This window comes from Parambassis ranga, chromosome 8 (assembly GCF_900634625.1).
Source record: "Parambassis ranga chromosome 8, fParRan2.1, whole genome shotgun sequence".
NCBI lineage: Eukaryota > Metazoa > Chordata > Actinopteri > Ambassidae > Parambassis > Parambassis ranga.
In genome coordinates, this window is record NC_041029.1 from 12,302,549 (window position 1) to 12,323,620 (window position 21,072).

The following is a 21,072-nucleotide window of genomic DNA, read 5'->3' on the forward strand; positions in this document are numbered from 1 at the left end:
GCCCTGGAGGGGCAGCACAGGCTCTACTGTCAAAAAATCAGAGCTCAAGTTCCAGATTGTGATTTATTTCATTAGGCAAATGAGACGTGTGAGCCCTACAGCACCGCTGACTGAGCCACCAGTTTTCACTGTCCCCAATTGTTTGCATAAATACAAACACACACACACATATAGAGAACACATATTTTTCTCTTGAATGTAGTTCTGTTAAGGGCCCCAAAACATATGTCGCAAGTTATATTCAATCAAGCATCCAGACACTTCAGAGCTGATGGTGGCAGCAGCTGTTGCCATGCCATCCTGCACAAAATTGCCTCAGATCTCCCATCTGATCGTTCTACCTGACCACCACAGGGGGAGCTTCTCCTCTCCTCTTTTCTATTCTGTCTTCCTTTCTTTGAAAATAACTTTATTGACACTGTGACATGCATTTTTTTTATAAGGTACTTACCTCTGTGTTATTTCTGCTCTGTTTCCCTGCAGGATCACCCTCGGGGAGGGTGTAAGCGGAGGAAGTGCCACCCCATTCACCTGTGCCTGCTGACCACCTCCTAGCTTTAGCCTCGTCCCTCGGCCCTCACCCTGCTCAGCCTCAACCATGGCTCTGTCAGTCTGGATCCTCTTTACTTGCGCTGTGGCTTTTAGCAACATTGCTCTATCTTCACAGGGTATGTATTAAATATTAATATCATGTGGTATTTTTCAGTGCATGCTGTGGGTATTCCTTGTTTATATATACAGTTTGAGTACGGGTGTATTGATCGACTGAGCCAGCTCATAATGTTGCACATAAGCTCCTGCAGTTTTTTACTGCTCTCTGTAACCGGCCTGACCGGGTTATTAGAAATGAGGATGTAATATTTATACGTTACCTTCATGATGAGGGTTGTAGGTATATTGACTTGCTGACCAGGCCAGAAACGCAGCACTTGATTAACCAAACGGTCTCTACAGGAGACAGAGAGAGTGCATGTGTCAATAAAATCTCTTGTCATCTTGCTGTTACCTGGAGCGTGTCAAGAAAATAAGGGGGAATCCATGCATGTAATGGTGCCATATGTGTGACCTCCTTGAATGTGCCATGTACCAGAAGATATTTCATTCTGTGTGTGTGTTAGCTGTTGTAAGCCTGGCAGCAGGTGACCTGGTTGGGCTGGAGTGATGCTGGAGGGTGTGTGTGTGTGAAGGAAGGAGTAGATATTGCTGGGGGAAGCAGCAGGCCGGAGAGGGAAAGGAGGGGCTGTTGGGTGTCCTGCTAGTGGCCTGCCACACAGACAGCAACGCACCATCTGCTGTATGCTCTCAGTCAACTCTGTGCCAACGAGCCGCTGGGTGATGGACAGCTCGCTTGAGGAAGGAGGAGCTTCGGAGAGATGTGGTCACCACAGGGAGGGGCTAGTGATTAAGCAGTAGTCATAGAAAGTGAAGGACATTAAATTATTTGTATTGACTGTAGAACCCCTCAGTGGAAACTCTCATTGGATAGGTGTGGTTTTAATTTGAGTAGGTGCTGTTAATTTGCAACATTGGATTTAGTGTTCTGTTGCACACATTTAGCCTCTGGCGTTTTGTTGCTTTGTGTGTGTATGGGTGTGTAGGTGTGAATTTGTATAAAAATAAACCTCACAATATCTGTGTGACCTGGCACTCTGGGAATATTTATAATGCATTAATAATCAATTGACTGTTATCTGTATTTAGCCCTAAAGCAGGCACAGCATTTGGTTTGATGAAATTAAGATTTTTTTTTCTGATGGAATCAGGCACAGTGACACATGCTCATGCACACCCACACTGTTTTCATCATTTTGGCAGTCACATTTTGGCTGAAAATCATTCTCTCTGTTGTAGTGTGACCAGAGAGAGAAAAAAAGAGAACAATAGAAGTGGAATTTAAAGGAAAAGGGGCACGGTTTTGATGTGAGAGCTGCTAGAATCACTCTCAGACTAATCAAAGCTCATTTGGAAACCTGCATGATCATCACACATGGCTTCACAGTCTAATGTGTACTCCTGCTCTTCCTCGGTGTCCTGACTAATCTGCCACACTTTAACCTCGCTCTGCTCTTGGCTGCACACTTCAATATTTACCCCTAACACACACACACACACACATTTATTCTCTGGAAGCAGCTTTTAAGTGCAAATGTTCCTGACCAGCATGAGGTTTGTACACATTCTTCCTCACTGTCCTCCCTTAAAGCTCAGTACCCACAAAGCCACTTCATACTTTTTTTTTTCTCGATAAGGTTCATTTGGTCTTCACCTATTTATGAACTATGATAGAATTCTTTTTAGTCAGACCAGTGTTTCTTGTGTTTTACCTTGACTTGACATGTTTCGACTACTTCCTGCAGTCTTCCTCAGAAGTCACATGATGTTACGTGACGTGTCTGCCAGCTGATCTTATGCAGGTTGTGGCGCCATTCTCCCACCACTCCTGGTAGTGGTGGAACAGCGCCACCTGTAGTCCGGCTTCTCAGCGCTGTGTCCCAGGTGTGGGACAGCAGTCTGGTCTCCTCAAGACAGTGTTCCAGGTGTGGGACAGTGTAAAAGTTCCCTCGTCCCGGTTCATTGTCCTATTGGCCCGCTTCCTTATTTCGATGGCTTCCTTAATCCACCGTTTGAATTTGTTGTCCTCGTTTCCGATCACTTTTGCCCCATCCCAGTCCATAATGTGCCTTTCTCTTTTGCAATGATCCGAGATTGCTGATTTCAGGTTTTCCAGTAAATGTAACACTGCAGATAGTAGAGAACCGCCTCAGGACAGACAAGACACTACACAAACGGACCAATCTAGCAGTTAACGACATAACCCGGCTGCTACATTTCGTATCCACATCCACATATTTCCAATTCAGGGGTATTTTATACAGACAGAGGGAGGGCTTTGCAATGGGGGACCCACTCTCAGCCATCATGAGTGGATTTTTTATGGAGGACCTGGAAGAGAAGGCCATCTGCACGGCACCTGCACAATGCGGTCTCAAAATGTGGAGGAGATACGTGGATGACATCCTGGAAAAAATAAAAACTGGCCACACACAGGAGTTAACAGACCACCTCAACAAAATAGACAGCACAGGAAAAATCAAATTCACACACGAGGAGGAAAAAGACAGTACGATAACCTTTTTGGACATAAACATCACACATCTACAGGACGGCAGCATAAAAATCAAAATTCACAGGAAACCCACACACACCGACCAATACCTGTTATGGACGTCTGAACACCCCACCGCACACAAACTCTCCGCCGTACGAACACTATTCGACAGAGCCACCATGATCACAGACCCACAAGACAGACAGGAGGAAGAAAAACACATCATAAAGGCCTTAAAAAAATGCCAGTACCCCATGTGGGCAATCAAAAAAGGAAAACAACAAAGAAAAAAAGAGAAACACAAACCAAAAACAAAACAAAACAATGGTGACACTCCCCTACATCCGTGGAATAACGGAAAAAATACAAAGAGCAATGAGTAAACACAACATCAATACACCCGTCAAACCACATCGTAAACTCAAGACAACTACTGGTGCACCCCAAAGACAAGATCGAACCGGACAAAAAATGCAACGTCATATACGAACCCTGCCTGTCCTGCAATAAAACATACATCAGCGAAACAGGAAGATCTTTCAGCACACGGAAAAAAGAAGATAAAACAGAATGTGAAAAGGAATCAGCTGGGATGAGCACAAGGGCAACAAAACAGAAAGCACAACAAGAAAACCTGAAATCAGCAATCTCGGATCATTGCAAAAGAGAAAGGCACATTATGGACTGGGATGGGGCAAAAGTGATCGGAAATGAGGACAACAAATTCAAACGGTGGATTAAGGAAGCCATCGAAATAAGGAAGCGGGCCAATAGGACAATGAACTGGGACGAGGGAACTTTTACACTGTCCCACACCTGGAACACTGTCTTGAGGAGACCAGACTGCTGTCCCACACCTGGGACACAGCGCTGAGGAAGCCGGACTACAGGTGGCGCTGTTCCCCCACTACCTGGAGTAGTGGGAGAATGGCGCCACAACCTGCATAAGATCAGCTGGCAGACACGTCACGTAACATCATGTGACTTCTGAGGAAGACTGCAGGAAGTAGTCGAAACATGTCAAGTCAAGGTAAAACACAAGAAACACTGGTCTGACTAAAAAGAATTCTATCATAGTCCACTTCATACTTGTTTAAAAATGTGCCAAAATGACACTGTTCAATGTGGTAAGAAGAACAGACAGAATCATCAAAGTTGTCCAGATGTTTTTTTATTACATTGTTTCGAATGCACAAAAAAATCTAATTAAATATGAGCTTGCATTTTTGATATTTTATCACAATTACTTAATTCTATATGTCTTTATTGTACTCGGTCCAACTAAGAAGTCATGTTTGACTCACTTGTCGTATAATAATAATATGGCTCCTCATCCTCCATAGCTGTAGCTACCATTGAGGTCCCAGAGACCCGGCCTTTGTATTGTTTCTGACCTCGCTAAGTCATGTAATAATTGCTGTACTTGGTTGCTGAAAAGATACTGTATAACCCTGAGACGGTTCATCGCTGCCATCATTGCTTGCTTGGTGATGATGGAAGGCATGAATGATTATGTTTCTATTACAATATCTTTTACCAATGCAAATGTTTTACTGCAGTAAAATGAGCTGTCACCTGTAAAAGCTCAGTCAAGCCAGCAAGGATTTTAGGTGCACATCTATATGAGGAGTTACGGTATGGGTGCTCAGGGCGGCCAAAAAGGGGTGAAGAAAAGGTCCGGATTTTAGTTATTATGTGTCAGCTTTGATAAAACATAAAAGTATAAAAGTACAAAGTGTGAAGTACAGTGTAGTCAGCTTGTCTTTATGATTGTAGACATGTCTGAGTGTTCTCTCCTTCTAGCCATGATTGTGCTCTTTCTATAGAGGTGCAGGACTTTCTATTAAAGTGAAAAATCAGCCCAGTATGACTGAAAATGTGACAAAAAGTGATTGGAATTCAGAGGTTTTACACACTGTGCAATTTAACAGTCTTTTCATGTGTGAATGAACACTCACACTAACCTAAGCAAATAAAGCCATTAACGTATTAGTATATAGAAAATCCCTCCACTGCACTGTCTGCAGGCTTCCTGACAGACTGACACGTATACCTCGACAAACAGAATGTCCCGCTGATTCCACAGAATGCTCCAGAATGTACCACCCTTCATACGCTGTGCTGTTGATCTGAAAGCCCATTAGGCTTGCTTAATGTGGCAGGCATTGCAGGCAGCTGTGCTGTACGTGATGAAGCCCTGACACAGAACTTTCATTTAGCACAGCGAAAGCATTGGTGTGTGTTTGTGTTTGTGTGCGCCAGTGGTGGCAGCCGCACCATTACAAGGCTGTTTGTTAGTCTGCAGTGTTTGGGATATGTGTGTGTGTGTGTACAGTATGTTCAGTGCATAGTGATGTGTACATGTGTGTGTTTACATGAGTGTGCTCACATGTCCAGATGGATGTGTGTGTATGTTTGTGTGTGTGCGTGTGTGTGTGTGCAACTCATACCAGGATGCCAGTGCCAGCTGACTGGTTGAATCTGTTCTCATCTCCTCTGTATTTAAGCCTTTGCTCTCAGATCAGTCATGTGGAAAGGCCCCTGGTCTTTTAGTGCACACGCAGACATTTTTATCTGTCGTCCCCTCCTCTCTCCAGCCTTTTTCTTCTTCTGTGCCTTTTTCCCCCCCGAACAGTAGCTATTATTTAAGGATGGGGGACTAGCTGTTTTTACACATCTCCTCAACAAAGCGCTTAGTCTCTCAGCTGTCCTTGGATGGTGAAAGAATGTCTGAATGGGAACAGAGCTCAATGTAGTTATTTTTTTACTCTCTATAAGTCAGAGGAGGGTAGTTTGTCATGGAGGGCCACATGAAGAATTGAGTGTGCTTTTGGAAGCCAGATGACGTAGCTCACAGTTATTTTTGGGCCTCAACACTAGACTGAAAATATCCTGGGTTGCCCTGACACCACATCAAATTGTACTTAAGTGAAAGAAAACTTTCTGTTTTGGAGAACCGTAATATTAAAAATATAATTTAAAAACTGCGACCTACTCACAGATTCACAAAAATCGATTCACTGACAAGATTTTTAGCAATAATATTTTGAGAAGAGGCAATAAAACAGAAGTACAGCTAACCTTGCTACGTGCGCTTGGCTTCTTGTGCTGTTGTATAATTTGCTGAACAGCATATTATATTGCCTAAATAATATTGCCTCATCTATCTATCTATCTATCTATCTATCTATCTATCTATCTATCTATCTATCTATCTATCTATCTATCTATCTATCTATCTATCTATCTATCTATGACTTTATATTTATGTATTTATATTTAAAGCTTCCTGAAAGCTCAGAGTCTTAGAGAGTAAGGCCATCCAAAGTGAGTGTGTTCACAGAGGAAAGTTAACGCTCCCATTTAGTCTGAAAATGACCTTTGAATATGTTTTACCACGGCTTTTCTCCTTCATAAAGCTGAAATCCACCGGCTGCACTGACACTAATTGGTAATCTAGTGGCTTGTGAATATTGCGTATCATCTGGATTTTGCAATAAAGAACTGCTACAGAGCCTTTTTTTCCCTGTTTTTCTCTCTCTGTGCCTCTTGTGTGTGTTTTCGGGCTTTTTGTTGCTTCCCCATCTTATTAGCCACAGTCAGTGCTTCTCACTTCTCTCACTCCTAACACTCGCCTCTCATTTTCATCCAATCTTTCTCTCCCCTAACACCTCAGCTATTACTGTACTCCTTCTCTCCTTCTGTGTGTCTTTCTCTCTCGTGGCCCCCTCTATCACTGTTTTTTTTTTGTTTAGACCTCCGTAGCTTTACCCCACTTCCTACGCAGCCATGCTTCTCCAGATTAACCCTGCCGCTTCCTCCTTCACCTGTGTGTTCCTTTCCTGCCATCTGTTAACAGCACACATCTTTTGTCGTTACTTTCCCCATGTTTTCATTCTCCTCTGCTTCTTTCTGTCTTTCTCTCGTCTCTTTTTTTGCTGCCTCCTTCGCCCCCCTCCCTCCTCGGTACTGGAGGTTGCTGTGCTCTTCAAAGCCCTTGGCTGAGAGCAGTAGATCACAGAGAGGCCTGTGTGAGTGAAAGGTTAATGGATGGCCTTTGAACATATATTGGGAGTTGGGGGTGTGTGGTGTGTGGTGGTGTGTTCTTTCAAACCTCCCTTTGAAGATGACGCACGGCGCTCTCATGTGTCTGCGCTTGTATACAGGGGCTTTCTGTTTATTCACTCGTTCACAGTGTTGGTTGTGCGTGGCCATTTTGTTTGTGTGCTTGCTGGTGCGTGTTAGTTTGTGTACATTGATTTGTGTACGGCAAACATAAAGGATTGGGGACTGTGTTCCTGTTTGTGCAATCATGTGATAGCTGCCTCTTTCCTCTCAGGGCCTAGCTGTGTAACTTTGAGGCTTTGTAGCCGTGAAGGACTGTGTGTGTGTGTGTGGAACGAGATTTGTGCAGAGGTTGCTGTGTGTGTCAAACATGTGATGTACTTGAGAATGTGTGCATTTGCTTCTCATGTGTTTTGTAGACTGCAGATTGATAATTACCAGCAGCAGCTTACTGCTGGCAGCCAAGGGTGGAGCGAGGAAGGGGGGGGGCAGAGGGATGAGATGGATGAGAGTGGAGAGGCTGGTAAAATGGTGAGAGAGAGGGAAGGAGGGGAAGTGGATGGGAAGGGAAAAGGGGAAAACTGGAGGTAAGGGGTTAGGATGAGAGGAGAAATGAAGACAGGGAGAGAATGAAGAGAGGGTGGGGAGGGTAAATGAGAGAGTTTCCCGGGTGGATGAAATTGGATGAGGGATCGAGGGATGGTGCTGAGGTGAAAAGAAAAAAAAAATACACAAAGAGGGAAGGGAACATAGTGTTGCACTGCAAGTGAATAATATGGCACCTATAAGAGGAATTTAATCCTGTTTTATGGCTGAATCCATTTTTAATTCATCAGGTGTGATAAACTGCACCCAAAACGCTGCACGCATTTGCATCCACACAGATCGATCATCTCATAGACACACAGTACAAACACACACACACACACACACACACACACACACAGTGTCCTCCCATCCAAGCTTTTGGCTTAGTGTATAAGGAGGTTAATTAAGTATCTAATGCGGCGGCAGGGCTGGGCTTTGACACTCATCTTTCCTAACAGGTCTCTGGATGCGACTAGCAACTTTTCCAAATGCACACACACATCTTTCTGACAGCACACTTTGCAAGCTACTCACTCTCCTCCACACTTTATCTCTCACTTCCCCTCCTTTTTCTCATCACTTTCTTCTCTTCAGTCTATCGCCATCTTCCTCACTCTCCTCCCTCGCTCCGTTACTTCCCTCATCCCCATGGCTGTTTCCCTGCAGCACCTGCAGTTTTATTCCAGCACAGTGTTTGTATAAATCTAGGTCTGACTCAGTGTCTGCTGGTCTGCCTCCTGTGATACGTGCTGAAAACAGAAAACAGAATAGAGCTGTGCTGGGCCTGTAGCACTGCTCGCTCTCCTTGGGGAGATGGAGGAAATTTTACACTGGGTGAAGCTCCTACTTTTTAGGCAGGCGGATTTTTATTTTGGGCGATGCCGTTTCCCCCCGTCGAGGCGCTTTTATTGCATAATTAGATGCCAGGGCCAGCAATGAAGTGGTTTGACAGTATGAGCACGTCCCGTCTCGCCTCCCTCTTCATGTTTGTGTGTGTGTGTTGCTCAGTGTCTCAGTGGCTTTTTAACTGCCCGGCTTAATCTCTCTGCTATGCCTGGTAGTTTCCCCCACAGCAAAGTTTGTCAGCACACACTGAGAGTTCTTGAGGTTGAGGATGGGTGAGGGTAAGGGCAAGAATTTGTGTGTGCGGATCATTGCAAATGCATGAGGATGTGTGTATCCCATTTCCAGTGGGGGGATGTTTAATTCTCTTATGAATGATGTAATGTTATGTGCTGTGCTGTAATTCAGTTCAGTTGGAGGACTGAGGAAAGAGGCTGTCTGTGTTTAGCAGATCTGAACAATTGGAGAATGCATCCGCCTCATCTCTTTTATGTCTGTGACCTTGTGCCACCACAGAGAATGGTCATTTTGCTCATCTTTTGCCAGCATCTCATTTGAAGGTTTCCGTCTCTTTTCTATTGTTACCCTGTCTCATTTGTTCCCGCCGTTCCATCTCTGCTTTCCTTGTGAGTGGCTCCATCACAGTGGACGTGTGTCATTTCGGTGCTGCTTTGTGTTCTGACCTTATAGCAAAGCTGGTGACTCCCCCGTACAGTCACTCCTCATCTCATCTCCTCTGTCTGCCTCGCCTGTAGCAGACAGGCGGAAGAGTTAGAGATACCATCCTAGCTTTGAGGCCAGCGTTATACGCACACACACACACACACACTGTCCCACAAGCTCGTACTGCCCCCACAGCCCCCCTGCACCCTCATGTTAGGCCTTTAGGTTTGTCTCAGCATGTCACTTTGTCACAACTCCTCAGCTTGAAGGCTGCCTGGATGTGACAGTTGTGGCCGCATCGCCTCAGCTTGTCTGCGGTGACAGGCCATGCTCCAGCGAGTCATTACGCTAACTCGCAGTGCTAAGTGAGTTGCTAAGATGCAGCGCTAAGCTGATAAAGGGCTGCAGAAATTGGTCAGGATGATTCTCCGCTAAGGAGGGATTCCCATCGCTGAGACCTCTCAGTTCTGTCCAATTGACTGTAAAATTGCTTGTTCTTCCTCGCCAGCTTTACTAAGGAACTAACCTGTAACTCATAAGGGAGATAGCTTGCCGGCCAGTGCTGAGCATATTTAGATGTGCGCAGTAGACTTTTTAATATCTGGAAAAAAAGAATAATAACATATATTACATATTACTGTAGATATACTACACCAAGAGTCCCACCTCTGCAGCAGGATGCCATTACAGGAGGAAAAAAATACAATAATCACCAAGTACCAGTCAATATCCTAGCCTTCGTAGGTTATGACCCTAGCTCAGGGTACACCAAGACAGGTGCACCAATTGATGTAACAACTGTCAAAACTGTGCTTTCGAGTAGCATAGACAGTTAAGTTACGAGTTAAGTACAGGCAGACAGACAGGGGGGGTTAAAAGGGGCTGATGATATTTCACCTGCTGAGCAAATAGCCAGTTAGTTATAACTCAGCCACCGAGTGTAATCTACTGTTGTTGCTGAATTACAAAGTTAGTTGGCTACCTGCAAGGCCTTTTAATTTAATTATAAATTGGAAAAAATGCAGAGCTTCTTCCATAACAGTGCTCAAGGTCAGACTGCTGGAAATGCTGGAAATCAAATTGCTTTTATGTTTGAAATTTTTTAGAAAATGTTTCGCTGAAAAAATATCTTTGTGTATTCATACTGTGAACATTTCTTTAGAATTGGAAATGTCACCTATCCTTGTCGGTCTCAACATAAACAAAGCCTATGTTGTTCGCAGCTCTTGGTCCTTTGTAGAGAATGAATGTGTATGCAAAGACTAGCTTGGCTTCTGTACAATTATGTTCTTGTCTGATGGTTCGAGCATCTATCCACCCTCGGGCTTTAATTACTGTGTGAGTATAATGAGTCAAATCCAATCAGTTCTCTCTCTTTTGCTCTTCATTTGTATGGAGGTTCTATTTTGAACCCAACCGCTCACACCAGCTGCCCCGGAGTGACACCGGGTCTCTATCTGTTGTGTGTGACCCTTTTCCATACCACAGCGTCCATGCAAATTAGCTAGTGTAATTATTAAATTGGCCCATATAATTACTGCTATGTGTGAAATTTGGTAAGCATTTGTGTTGGATGGCAGATAATAACACAGTTTGCGTACCATAGAGGGTGAGTCATACTCTCTGTGAGGGTTTCATTCACCTATACATATGGCTGCAGCCGAGAGATACACTTTGTCATTCAGCTATTATGAGTCAGACAGGCAAGACTAAACGTCCGTATGTGTGTGTGTTTATGTGTGTGTGTCCGAGGTTGTTGGCTGAAGAGACCCTGAAACCTTAATGGATTCCTGCAGAGTGAAGGACAATCATAGCCCATGGCCAGTCCAAGCTTATCCTCTGCTCATCTCATCTCATCTCAGCTCAGAGCCAGCCACAGCTCCAGCTAGGCCTCAGGCCATCTGGCTGACTCAGGACCACATACACACTCACACATACAGACACCGACTCCCTCAAGTTTAGTTCTCTGCTTTAGTGCTTTTTTTAATGTGAATGCACCATTCAAAAATTCACTGCATAAATACCTTGTGTATTTAGAGTGAACCCACCTCAGACCTGCAGATTGTCAAATAGAGGGTGCAGGATGTGAAATATGTGGGTGTGAGATACAATATAGCAGAAAGGCTTTTGCAGTGGTGCCAGAGGTAGGCTAGTTATCATGGTTGCTGCCACCATTAGTCTTCTGGCTCAATAATAGCTGTGCTCAATTATAGCTAAATATATACTATAACAGCAGGGCCAGGAAAAGAAATACCTGGGAAAGATAATGGATTTAGGCTCATACAGTAGATTTTCCACAAATTCAGGTGACAATAACCAAGTGTACGCTTCAGACTCAGTATATTTTGGTTTATGCTCTGCCCAGTTGGATGGTTTTGGTGCCATATGTAAGAAGACCAGTCAACAAAGTGCTGCAAAAATGTATTGAATACTGGTGTAAGCAGCAAACGGTCTCACTGACTGTGTGATATATGGATGCTTGGTCTGCACCGAATCATATTGTGGATGGAACCGGAGTTGTTACCATGGAAACAAACTTAACCATGTAGTGATCTAGCAAAAGTGCCAAAAGACAAAGCAAAAGTAAACAGCAAATGAAGTGCTGCACACCTGAGGAAAATCAAACCCAGCTCTCCTGGTTGAAGGTCCTGGTGTGTTGTTGTCCCTTCTGGTGCTTCTGGCTCTTGTGAGACTTTTGCAAAGGCCTTTTAGTGATCTTTGGTCAGGTGACCAAAGATCACTTTGGTCAGGTGACCAAAGATCACCCAAGAAGATGGGTGTGAGGATCATATTAACTGGTCAGAAGAAGACCAAGTTATTAAGAACATACAACAAATGTTCCTGCTGTGCTGGTCCACAGTGTAAGTGGACTTCTCTCTTGGTGGCCCTCCTTTCCTTAACTCTACTCTTGGCTCACTGTTGGGTTGTAATGACTGGGCAGCTGTACACTGCTGTGTATTTACACCATGGGGTGGTTAAAAGAACAAGGCCACACACTGGCACCACGCAATGTAATCCCACTGTGACAGCAGAACTCTTTGTGTGCGTGTGTGCTCAACTGTGAAAGTGCACGCTCGTCTGCCCAGCATATCCACGTATGTGCTAATTTGCTTTTTTTTTTTTGCATTTGAGTGTGGACTTGTTTGTCTGGCCTCGCCTGCTGTTTGCATCTCTGTGTGCTTTAATTAGTATGCGCTTTTGCATCTAGGCCTTTGTGATTTGGCACTGGCACTGCATGCTGGCGAGGCATAAAAGATTTGAAGTCTGTCTGTGCTAGTCATTCAGCCTTAATGGCGTTAGTTACACAACTGAACTGAAGTCCCTGCTGCATAAATGGGTGGCATTTAGAAATATGAGCAAGTCCGATGGCAGTGAATCATGTAGCGCAGTGCTGCAGATCATGTCTGGGATGACTGACATTGACATTGACCCAGATGGGCACCGTTCCTGAATGGACAGCGGCTGAAACTTAAGCAGTGCTAGCTCAGTGTCAGGAAGGGAAAACAGCCCCACTCTGTGAGTTTCAGCACTAACAGTAGTGGGGGGCTGACTCAGTGCCCTTGTCTGCTGCTGAGCCCGTCTGGCAGGGCTTGGGGAGGAGTGCTGTGCGGTGAAAGCTGGTTTGTTAAGAAGTTCTAAATTGCACCCTGTTAAAACGGAGCTGCTCTGTTTATATTTGACAGTATGCCCACCGTCAGCCTAATGTGTGCCACATCAGTGACATTGCAGAGATTTCTTTCAAAGCCTCTGGTCCTTCAGGACAGCGGACAGCTCCGCACCTACCAGCCTCTGATGCAGCTTTGACTCCTGGGATGCTATTTTCCCAGAAGTAGTTTAGTCAGGACCATGGACAGCAGCTCTCACTGGCTGCCCTTCAACTGTGCTTCTGTGTCTCTACTTCTGTTTCTGTCCCCTGTGTCAGGGCTGTAAAGCAGGCTGGCAGTCATTTTGTTATTTTTTTTAAATGTAAGAGCCTGAGAGGCTGAATGTAGAAGCAGTTGGAAAGGTATGCAGTTATGGAGAGAGCTAGAGAGACAATGAGTGTCTCTCTCAGCACCTCTTTGCAGTCCTCTTTCATGCCTCTCAGCCTGGCTCAGCGATTAACCCTGAGTAACCCACTGTACCCCCCTGACCCTTCTCCACACAGACCCACAGTAGTACATTGACATACCTCTCAGATGGCTGATTACCAGCAGTGGGTGTACAAATGGTGTATACACCAGTGGTGAAATAGTACACAGATGCTAATTCTCTTGGCTTGTTCGAACACTACTTCCTCTCCTGTGCAGTCTGAATCCAAAGGTTCTGCTATGAGGTGCAATAAATGCTGGAAAAGGCCACACAGTTTGTGTTTTTTCTCTGTGGTGGGGGGATGAGTATGATAAGCTGCTGTCTGGCTGCGTGTAGGAGTTTGTTAACATTTCAAACTCTCACAGTTTGTTTCACAAGTGGGTGCAATATCTCATTGGAGAAGCTGCAAATCCTTCATGTCAATATGTGATCTGTGATGCTCCAATGTGGCCAGGCTCTGCTTCAGCAGTACTGAAATATTACTACACAGAGAAGCAAGTCAATAATGGCTAATTTGTGTTTTACATTAGAGCCACTTTCATTTCACCGGTTCTACACATAATATTTACAATTAGTTGGAATAATAAAGTGCCTCCTAAACGTATTAAGGTTTATTGAATTATCAATAACTCCACTCCTCTCCCTCTTTCCACTGCAGCTATGAGCCGGTCAATGATGCCCTTCGGCTTGATGCGTAGGGAGCTGGCATGTGAAGGCTACCCAATTGAGCTGCGCTGCCCTGGGAGTGATGTCATCATGATCGAGACGGCCAACTATGGTCGTACCGACGACAAGATCTGTGACGCAGACCCCTTTCAGATGGAGAACACACAGTGTTACCTGCCAGACGCCTTCAAAATAATGTCACAGAGGTACCTATTGATCTTGTTCATGTGTGTGTGTCGGAACCTGCTGTTGGCAGAGGAAAGAGAACAGCATTTCACATTATTCCTCAAGAATTTTCTCCTAAGGTGCCTGGTTTAGTCACCTTTGGGCAACTTTCACACTGTGTAGATTTTTAAAGGTAAAAAACAACTCCTGCTGGGAGAAATAAGCCTTTCTTCAAAATTTAATGCAATGTTTGTTTCATTTAATTGAAAAATAGCTGTAATTGTGGCATGTGCAAACATTTGGACATTCAAAATCAGCAGTGAATCATACAATTGTCATCTGCTGGCAATTCATGGCTCACTTATTAGTCAATCAGAGGCACAATGCTGAAAACAGAGGGCTGAAAATTGAATGTTTTGTATTTACTAGTTTTCACTGAAAAAATGGTTACATCACAAACAAGTACTACATATAAAACTGTGGCCGTCACTCGACCTCACACTGTTGCAGACAAGTGCATCAATCAATGGACATCATGATTAGTGGCCCACAGTCCGGCTCATGTGATCCATTTTTCTTGGAAGAATGGATATTGTTTTTCCCTCCTTGAGGTGAAGAACAAAAATAGAATTGTAGACGCACATCTGCAAAGCTAAGAAAGGGCCGAAGTCCCGCCTCTTATATTGGACAGAATGCCAGGAAACAAATTCTCCTTTGAACTTGCTGGAAATGTATTACACTTTCATCCATTGTCCTGACCTGCTTTCCCAATGCCAGCTCTAAAGCCTGGACAGGTCGCCAGTCTGTTGAAAGGCCACATAAAGACTCACAGCTATGGCCAATTTAGAGTCCCCAGTTAACCTAACGTGCACTGAAACGGGCAGTTAACCCCCACAGACACATGGAAGTGCAAGCTCTACACAGAAACACCACAGCTGACACTCAAACTGACATTTAGTTAAATATGAAAATAAGTTTGCCCATACAATAAGTCCAGGTTCATTGTAAATGCGTGGTATCATCATAACTATAACATTCCCATTTCTGATTGTAACTCTTTTTGATAGTGTCTTTTTATTTTATTCTCATCTGCAGCTAAATGTAGTGACTACCATACAGGCTAAATTGTAGAAAACGTGAGCAATATCAGCATTTAAGTCAGCTTTCCTCACACATCTGTTTAGCAAATTAGCATTGATAAATAAACATCAATGTTTACAAGCAACTGTAGCACACCTTGCAGTGTTAGGAACTATGGCACTAACAGGTGCAGTGGCAGACAATACATTAGTTAAAAACAGAATTCCATTCTTTACTTGTTGCTATAGAATAACTTGATACAGAAGTGACTGTTACTAATTCAGTCACTTCACTGAGCTTGCACATGCATGACTGTGTGTTTGAGAATGCACTTGGGGTATTTGTGGGACTTCCTACAGCTGCTCTCTGTGCTCGAGCTCAGCATCTGCTTCCTCTGAGCTCAGATCAATGGAAGCCCTTTCCCAGCCATCCATCACGCATGTAATGGAGGCACAGGGTGCTAGCAGGGGGAGGGAAAGTCGCAGGGGGTGGAGGAGAGAATAGAGGGGGTAAAGGAGAGAGGAATGATGGGATGATAGAGTGAGTGCAGCAGAGATTTGGGATGTGAGGGGAGAGAAGGACTGCACAGGGGAGGAAATGCTCAAAGTGGGATAGAGTAGGATTATTTGTTGAGAGTACATGCATGTGTGGATGTGTTTCTCGGGGTGTGGGAGCGCATGCAGCGGTGCGGTTTAGATGTAGGTATTACGTGCATATGAATGTTTTCCCAGTGCGTGTGGTGTAGAGTATTTGCTTTAGCCCCCCACCCCCCCTTCCCCCGTCCTTCCCTGTTCTCTCACCTCTAATTGCTCCCACTCACAATCCCCCAGGAGAGGAGGCTCTTACGTCACTCGCCCTCTCTTTGCCTCTTCCCTCCCTCTTTGCTTCTATCCTTCATCTCTCTCCTTTCCCTCCCCCCTGTTTCTCTCCTCCCCTCAAGTGTAGCTGTCACATGATCTAGTCTAGTGTGAAATTACTCCCTTCCCTACTGTTCCCTCTGTCTTTCAGACCCTGAAGATGTTTTTTTTATAACCACTCCTCTTTGTTTTTCTTACAATGGCACTCCTCCATTTTTTAATCACTTGCTTCCTTCCCTCTCTCCCTCTGTGTCTCATCCTGCAGGTGTAATAATCGCACTCAGTGTGTGGTGGTGGCAGGGTCCGACGTCTTCCCAGACCCCTGCCCGGGGACCTACAAGTACCTGGAGATCCAGTATGAGTGTGTGCCCTACAGTGAGTACTGAGACCCTATCACCCACCCCCAACTCCTCCCCCCCAACACACCCCTCACCCCATTCACCAGCCCTTCCCATCCCTTCCTCTGCCCCGCCCCCCTCCTCTCCAAAAGAAAACCCTCAAAAATGACATTCTTACACTCACATGTGCACATTTGCTCTCTCTGGATTTTCTCAACACAATAAAAACAAAACAGTCACCCTCACCTGCTCTCTCTCTCTTCTTTTCTCTCTACACTACACACACACACAACACTAAACCTTTTTTCTTCATCGACAGAGTGACGCACCAGTAGCTGAGAGGGATTTTCACATGGGGGGGAGGAAGGTGCTTCACAAACACAGGTTCCGATAAGCACTTCACACACACACCTACTTGCGGATGGGGGGTCAGCCTCTATTGGCAGTCACAGCAGTGTAACGCACACCGGCCCACACTCATGCACTGATTAACCCGGGGCCACACCACTGCCTTTATCTGGCGCCACACACCTTTGCTGTCCCTCTGATTTCCAATAAAAATTAAAATTGGGATGCAGTGAGATTTTGAGGCGTGCGGATGAGGCGCGTTGTGTGCGCGCCACACCTCACAATAGGAATGTTAACACAAACAGCAAAGAGCTTATTTTAGACCACGCGACCCGGAGCACCACACATTTTAATGTCCCCATGGTAACGGCTGACTTCCTCACGGCACTGCTCAAAACTCTGTGGCAGGTGTGACATGCACACATGCCTGCACACACACACACAGTCACACGCTAAAGGGCGACACACAGTTGCTCCCCCCCCTCTTCCTTTCTGAGCAGTCACACAGCCAAAGGAGCAGACACAGCGAGGATTATATGGTGTGTTGAACCTTGCAATCTCATGTGAAAATCTCTGCTCAGTCTCCCCTCCACCCTCTCATGTATTATTACTCTGAGCATTGATCCCCTCACTGTGCAGGAGCACCTGGCTGGAGGGGAGGAGCTGTGGCGCTCCCCTCCACTGGGCAGGAAGGGGGTGGATTATGGGGGTATCACAGTCTGATTTGGGTGTCATTTATCAGGGAAGGGGATGGGATGATTGTCTCTACTTCTTCCCTCAGGTGCAGATGTACGGTGACCCACAGAGACCAAGCCTTTAACTCAAATTCTTCTTCTTTACTCCTCTTCCTCTTTCTTTCACTTCTTTTTCTCTCACTTCAAATCTTAAATTTTCCTTCTATTAATCTTTTTCCTACACCTTTCTGTTCCTTTCTTCTACTGTCTCTATATTTTTTTTCCACAGGTGGGACAAACATTCAAATATGCAAGGATCCAGGGACTTCCAAGCACCTGCCCTTCCTCTTCTTACAGCTGTTTCCGCCATCAGTTTAGCATATGAGGAACTATGTTGAGTCAGGTCACAGCTAACAGTAGGAAGGTTTCTTACATCTTCTTTCCACAGAATTTCAAATGGCAACAAGTGTCCTCCTCTTTTATGTTCCAAAGTCAGTCAGACTGACCCTGTTAGTTCTCTAATGGCCATGGTGTTTTTGTAATTGTCCATACAGAAGAGGGTCAGGGTAACTTTTGCTTAGCTGTACCTGCTTTCTTGTACTGCATTCTAACCTTGTCTTTTTCCCTCTGACTGCACATGGGAGCTTGTTCTCTCTCTGCGAGGCAATCAAAGGGATGATTAAATAGCTGCTGACTTGCATTTTTCCTCACCGTGTTTGAAAAAAAAGAAAAAAAATTGTTGATTGCATCTGAAGTGTGGCGCGGCTTAGAAAATTGGAAGCTGATCCCTCTATGATGAAAAGTCCCGCCTGTCTGAGGTGACAAAGAAGAGCCAATTACCCCTGTCCTCTGCCACTCTCCTCCGCCGAGCGCAGGATACCCACGCACACACCCGCAGGAAAACAAGCATGCATACACGGGTATGCACACACACACACCGCAGGCCATATTTGTGCTTGCCTGACAAACTAAATACGACCTGACACATTCAGACTCAGCGCTGGAACTGTTCATCCCAAAACCTAGTCACCGTCGCACCACATGCCGCTCAACTCGGCCACTTTTAATTACCAGGAGAGGGGGCGCGCCGCTCTCCTCAGTTCTGCCTCAGCAGAGATTTGTCAAGATTAATTGAATTTGCTGCTGCTAATCGCTCTGGTAATGCCCCATCGTTCACGTCTGGCTGGGAACGCTGGGCGCTCTGGTATCATCCTGAGCTGTTTTTTCATGGTCTGCACAAAAAAAAGGTGAACAATTGAGAGATGATCTGTAAAGGCTGTGTGTCATAGCAGCTGAGATGGCGCATGGCCATGTTGATGGCTGCGTGGGATGTTTGCATCTGACAGGGTCCTCTGTGTTGAGTGGCGCCTGTGTCACACGGGCGCCATGTTGCCAGTCACCTGAAACGGCAAGGTGACAGCCAGAGCTGAGCTGACACACCAAACACACACACACACCTCTGCTAGCTGGGCTCAGATAAGTGTGTGTATGTGTATGTGTGGGATCGTTTTGCCAAAATACAACATCAGCCATCAAGTCAAATCATATCTCATTGGGCCAAAAAGCCCTGCAAGGCCTCCCTGCCACGTAGCATTGTTTTTGCCATCCGGAACAGAGCAAGACAAAATGGCTCAACTGAACTCTCATTTCACACTGTCACATTCTGCTGTACCCTGCTGGATTCCATTAAGACATCACAGATCCACGGACACAGCTGCAGCATGTGTTTACCGCAGTGAGAACCCCACACTGCAGTCCTAACACAGATGTACAGCCAGCCAAATAAATTCAGAGAACTCCACCTGCCGCCCCCCATCTCTCTCCACCTCCTTCTCTAGGACACAGTGCTACATCATTATTGATCCTTAATGCTTTCCATTGGGGGCTTCCATGCTCGCCATGCCAGAGTCATTAGACCTACTGTTGTGCTATTTCATCAGCTGTGATTTATCTTGTTAATATGCACAATGCAGGAAGCACAGTAACTTAACTCCCTGTCCTCCACTCTTCTGTTCATATTTTGTTATCCTGCTGCTGTTTCACTTTATACAATTGATTCTTACTCGTAAATGTATTCAGCACTGCCTATTCATTACAAGACATTGCTTTTTTGGACACAAAGCTGCTGGAAATGATAGTTGACTTGTCAGGAAGAGTTTGTCAGTAGAAGGAATAAAGGCATTGTAATATGACAAGTTTTCAGGGGAGGAGAGGAAACACTTTGATGTAGCTGAAAATGAAATCCTATTAATATGTATAGGGACACTATTAGACGTGGGGCTCATAAATGTTTGGTGAATGTGAAGCAGGAGGCTTCGCTCAGGCTACAGGAAGGATTGACTCTTTACTGTGAGAAATGTAAAGTGTTGAGAGGAGAGAAGCTGGAGAGGACGCAGCAGAAGCAGGCTAAGTTATACTGCTATATGTGTGTGTGTGTATGTTTGAGAGTGTTGCTAGCTTTGCTCATTAGTGTGGGAGTAATTGATAGGGTTGTAGAGAGTGCTGAGCAGAGTGATTAAGGGGAGGGAGGGCAGCGGCTTATTTCTCAAAAGAGCCCTGAAAGAGAAATGTTGAGTGAATCTGACAAACAACCAAGGTGGCCTTAAACTAACCTCCAGCTCACTGTGAAGACGGTTTGATGAGTTTCTGTCTCTTCTCTCTGTGTGTGAGTGTTTGTGTATGTGTGTTTGTTTGTCCTTAGGACTGTGATGATCTTCTGACTCTGTTTTTCAGGTTAACCAAGAATAGAAGGAACAGAGTCTTCCATCTCCTTAAATTTTATTCTGTCTCCTTGCAGGACTGAAGAACTTTATTGCATTTCTGTCTCTTTCTCTGTCTCTTTCATCACACATCATTTTATTCCTGGAGGTCTATTTATGATTCCCCATACATGGAAGAATAAAACTCCATACACCACCATACACCAGCAGTGCATGATTGGGTTCCGGTGTCCCTGTGTGCCCCCCCGAGGATGAAAGCTCTGGACAGTCTGTGACTGGTCTCTCCCTGCCCTCTAACCTTGGAGCTAATGATAGTGCTCACAGTTGGTGGCAGCGATGTAACTGCCCCAGCTTCACAGGACTGGCTACTTTGCCATGTTTACCCCTTCAGGCAAAAAATGGCTTCCATTCCCCAGGTCTAGTTTGATCTCGGCTGTAAAATGATAAGTGATCAGTGTGGCAGCTGATACTGATGCTGCCTCTGCCGGGGTGCAAGGCCAACCCTCCACGCACAGCTCGGGCCGGTGCTGTTAACGGCCTTTTTGTTTTGCCTGCTATTTGTCTCTTTACATCTCTCTCTCACTTTTTTTTTCTTTCTTTTCGGGTTACCCGGCGAGGTGTCGTGACAGTTTCACAGGGCTCCCCAGGACATCAGACTTCCCAAGACACATACATGACAATCACGCTCGTAGTGGGGGTCCACCAGCCGTGTGCCTTTTGACACATCTCTCCCTGAGAGACATAAAGATCCACTAGCACGTCACTTGTGCCTTAGCACAGACAAAGGAGCGCCGACACTGTTATGTGAAAGGCGGAGCAGAGATCTGTGCCGGCAGACCTCCCCAGACGCTGCAACACGAGCGGGCTCCAGTTTCAAGGGAGCCA

The 21,072-nt window shown here is 45.3% G+C and overlaps 1 protein-coding gene across 1 annotated transcript in view; it reads left to right on the forward strand.

Moving 5' to 3' along the window:
• The first annotated feature begins 600 nt into the window (after nt 1-600).
• The window catches only part of adgrl1a (adhesion G protein-coupled receptor L1a), a 49,993-nt gene continuing 29,521 nt past the window's right edge, over nt 601-21,072 (forward strand). The window contains exons 1-3 of the mRNA XM_028413082.1: nt 601-668; nt 13,998-14,211; nt 16,373-16,482. Coding sequence (XP_028268883.1) covers nt 14,000-14,211; nt 16,373-16,482 — 322 coding nt within the window. The 5' untranslated portion in view covers nt 601-668; nt 13,998-13,999. The remainder of the gene's footprint in view (nt 669-13,997; nt 14,212-16,372; nt 16,483-21,072) is intronic.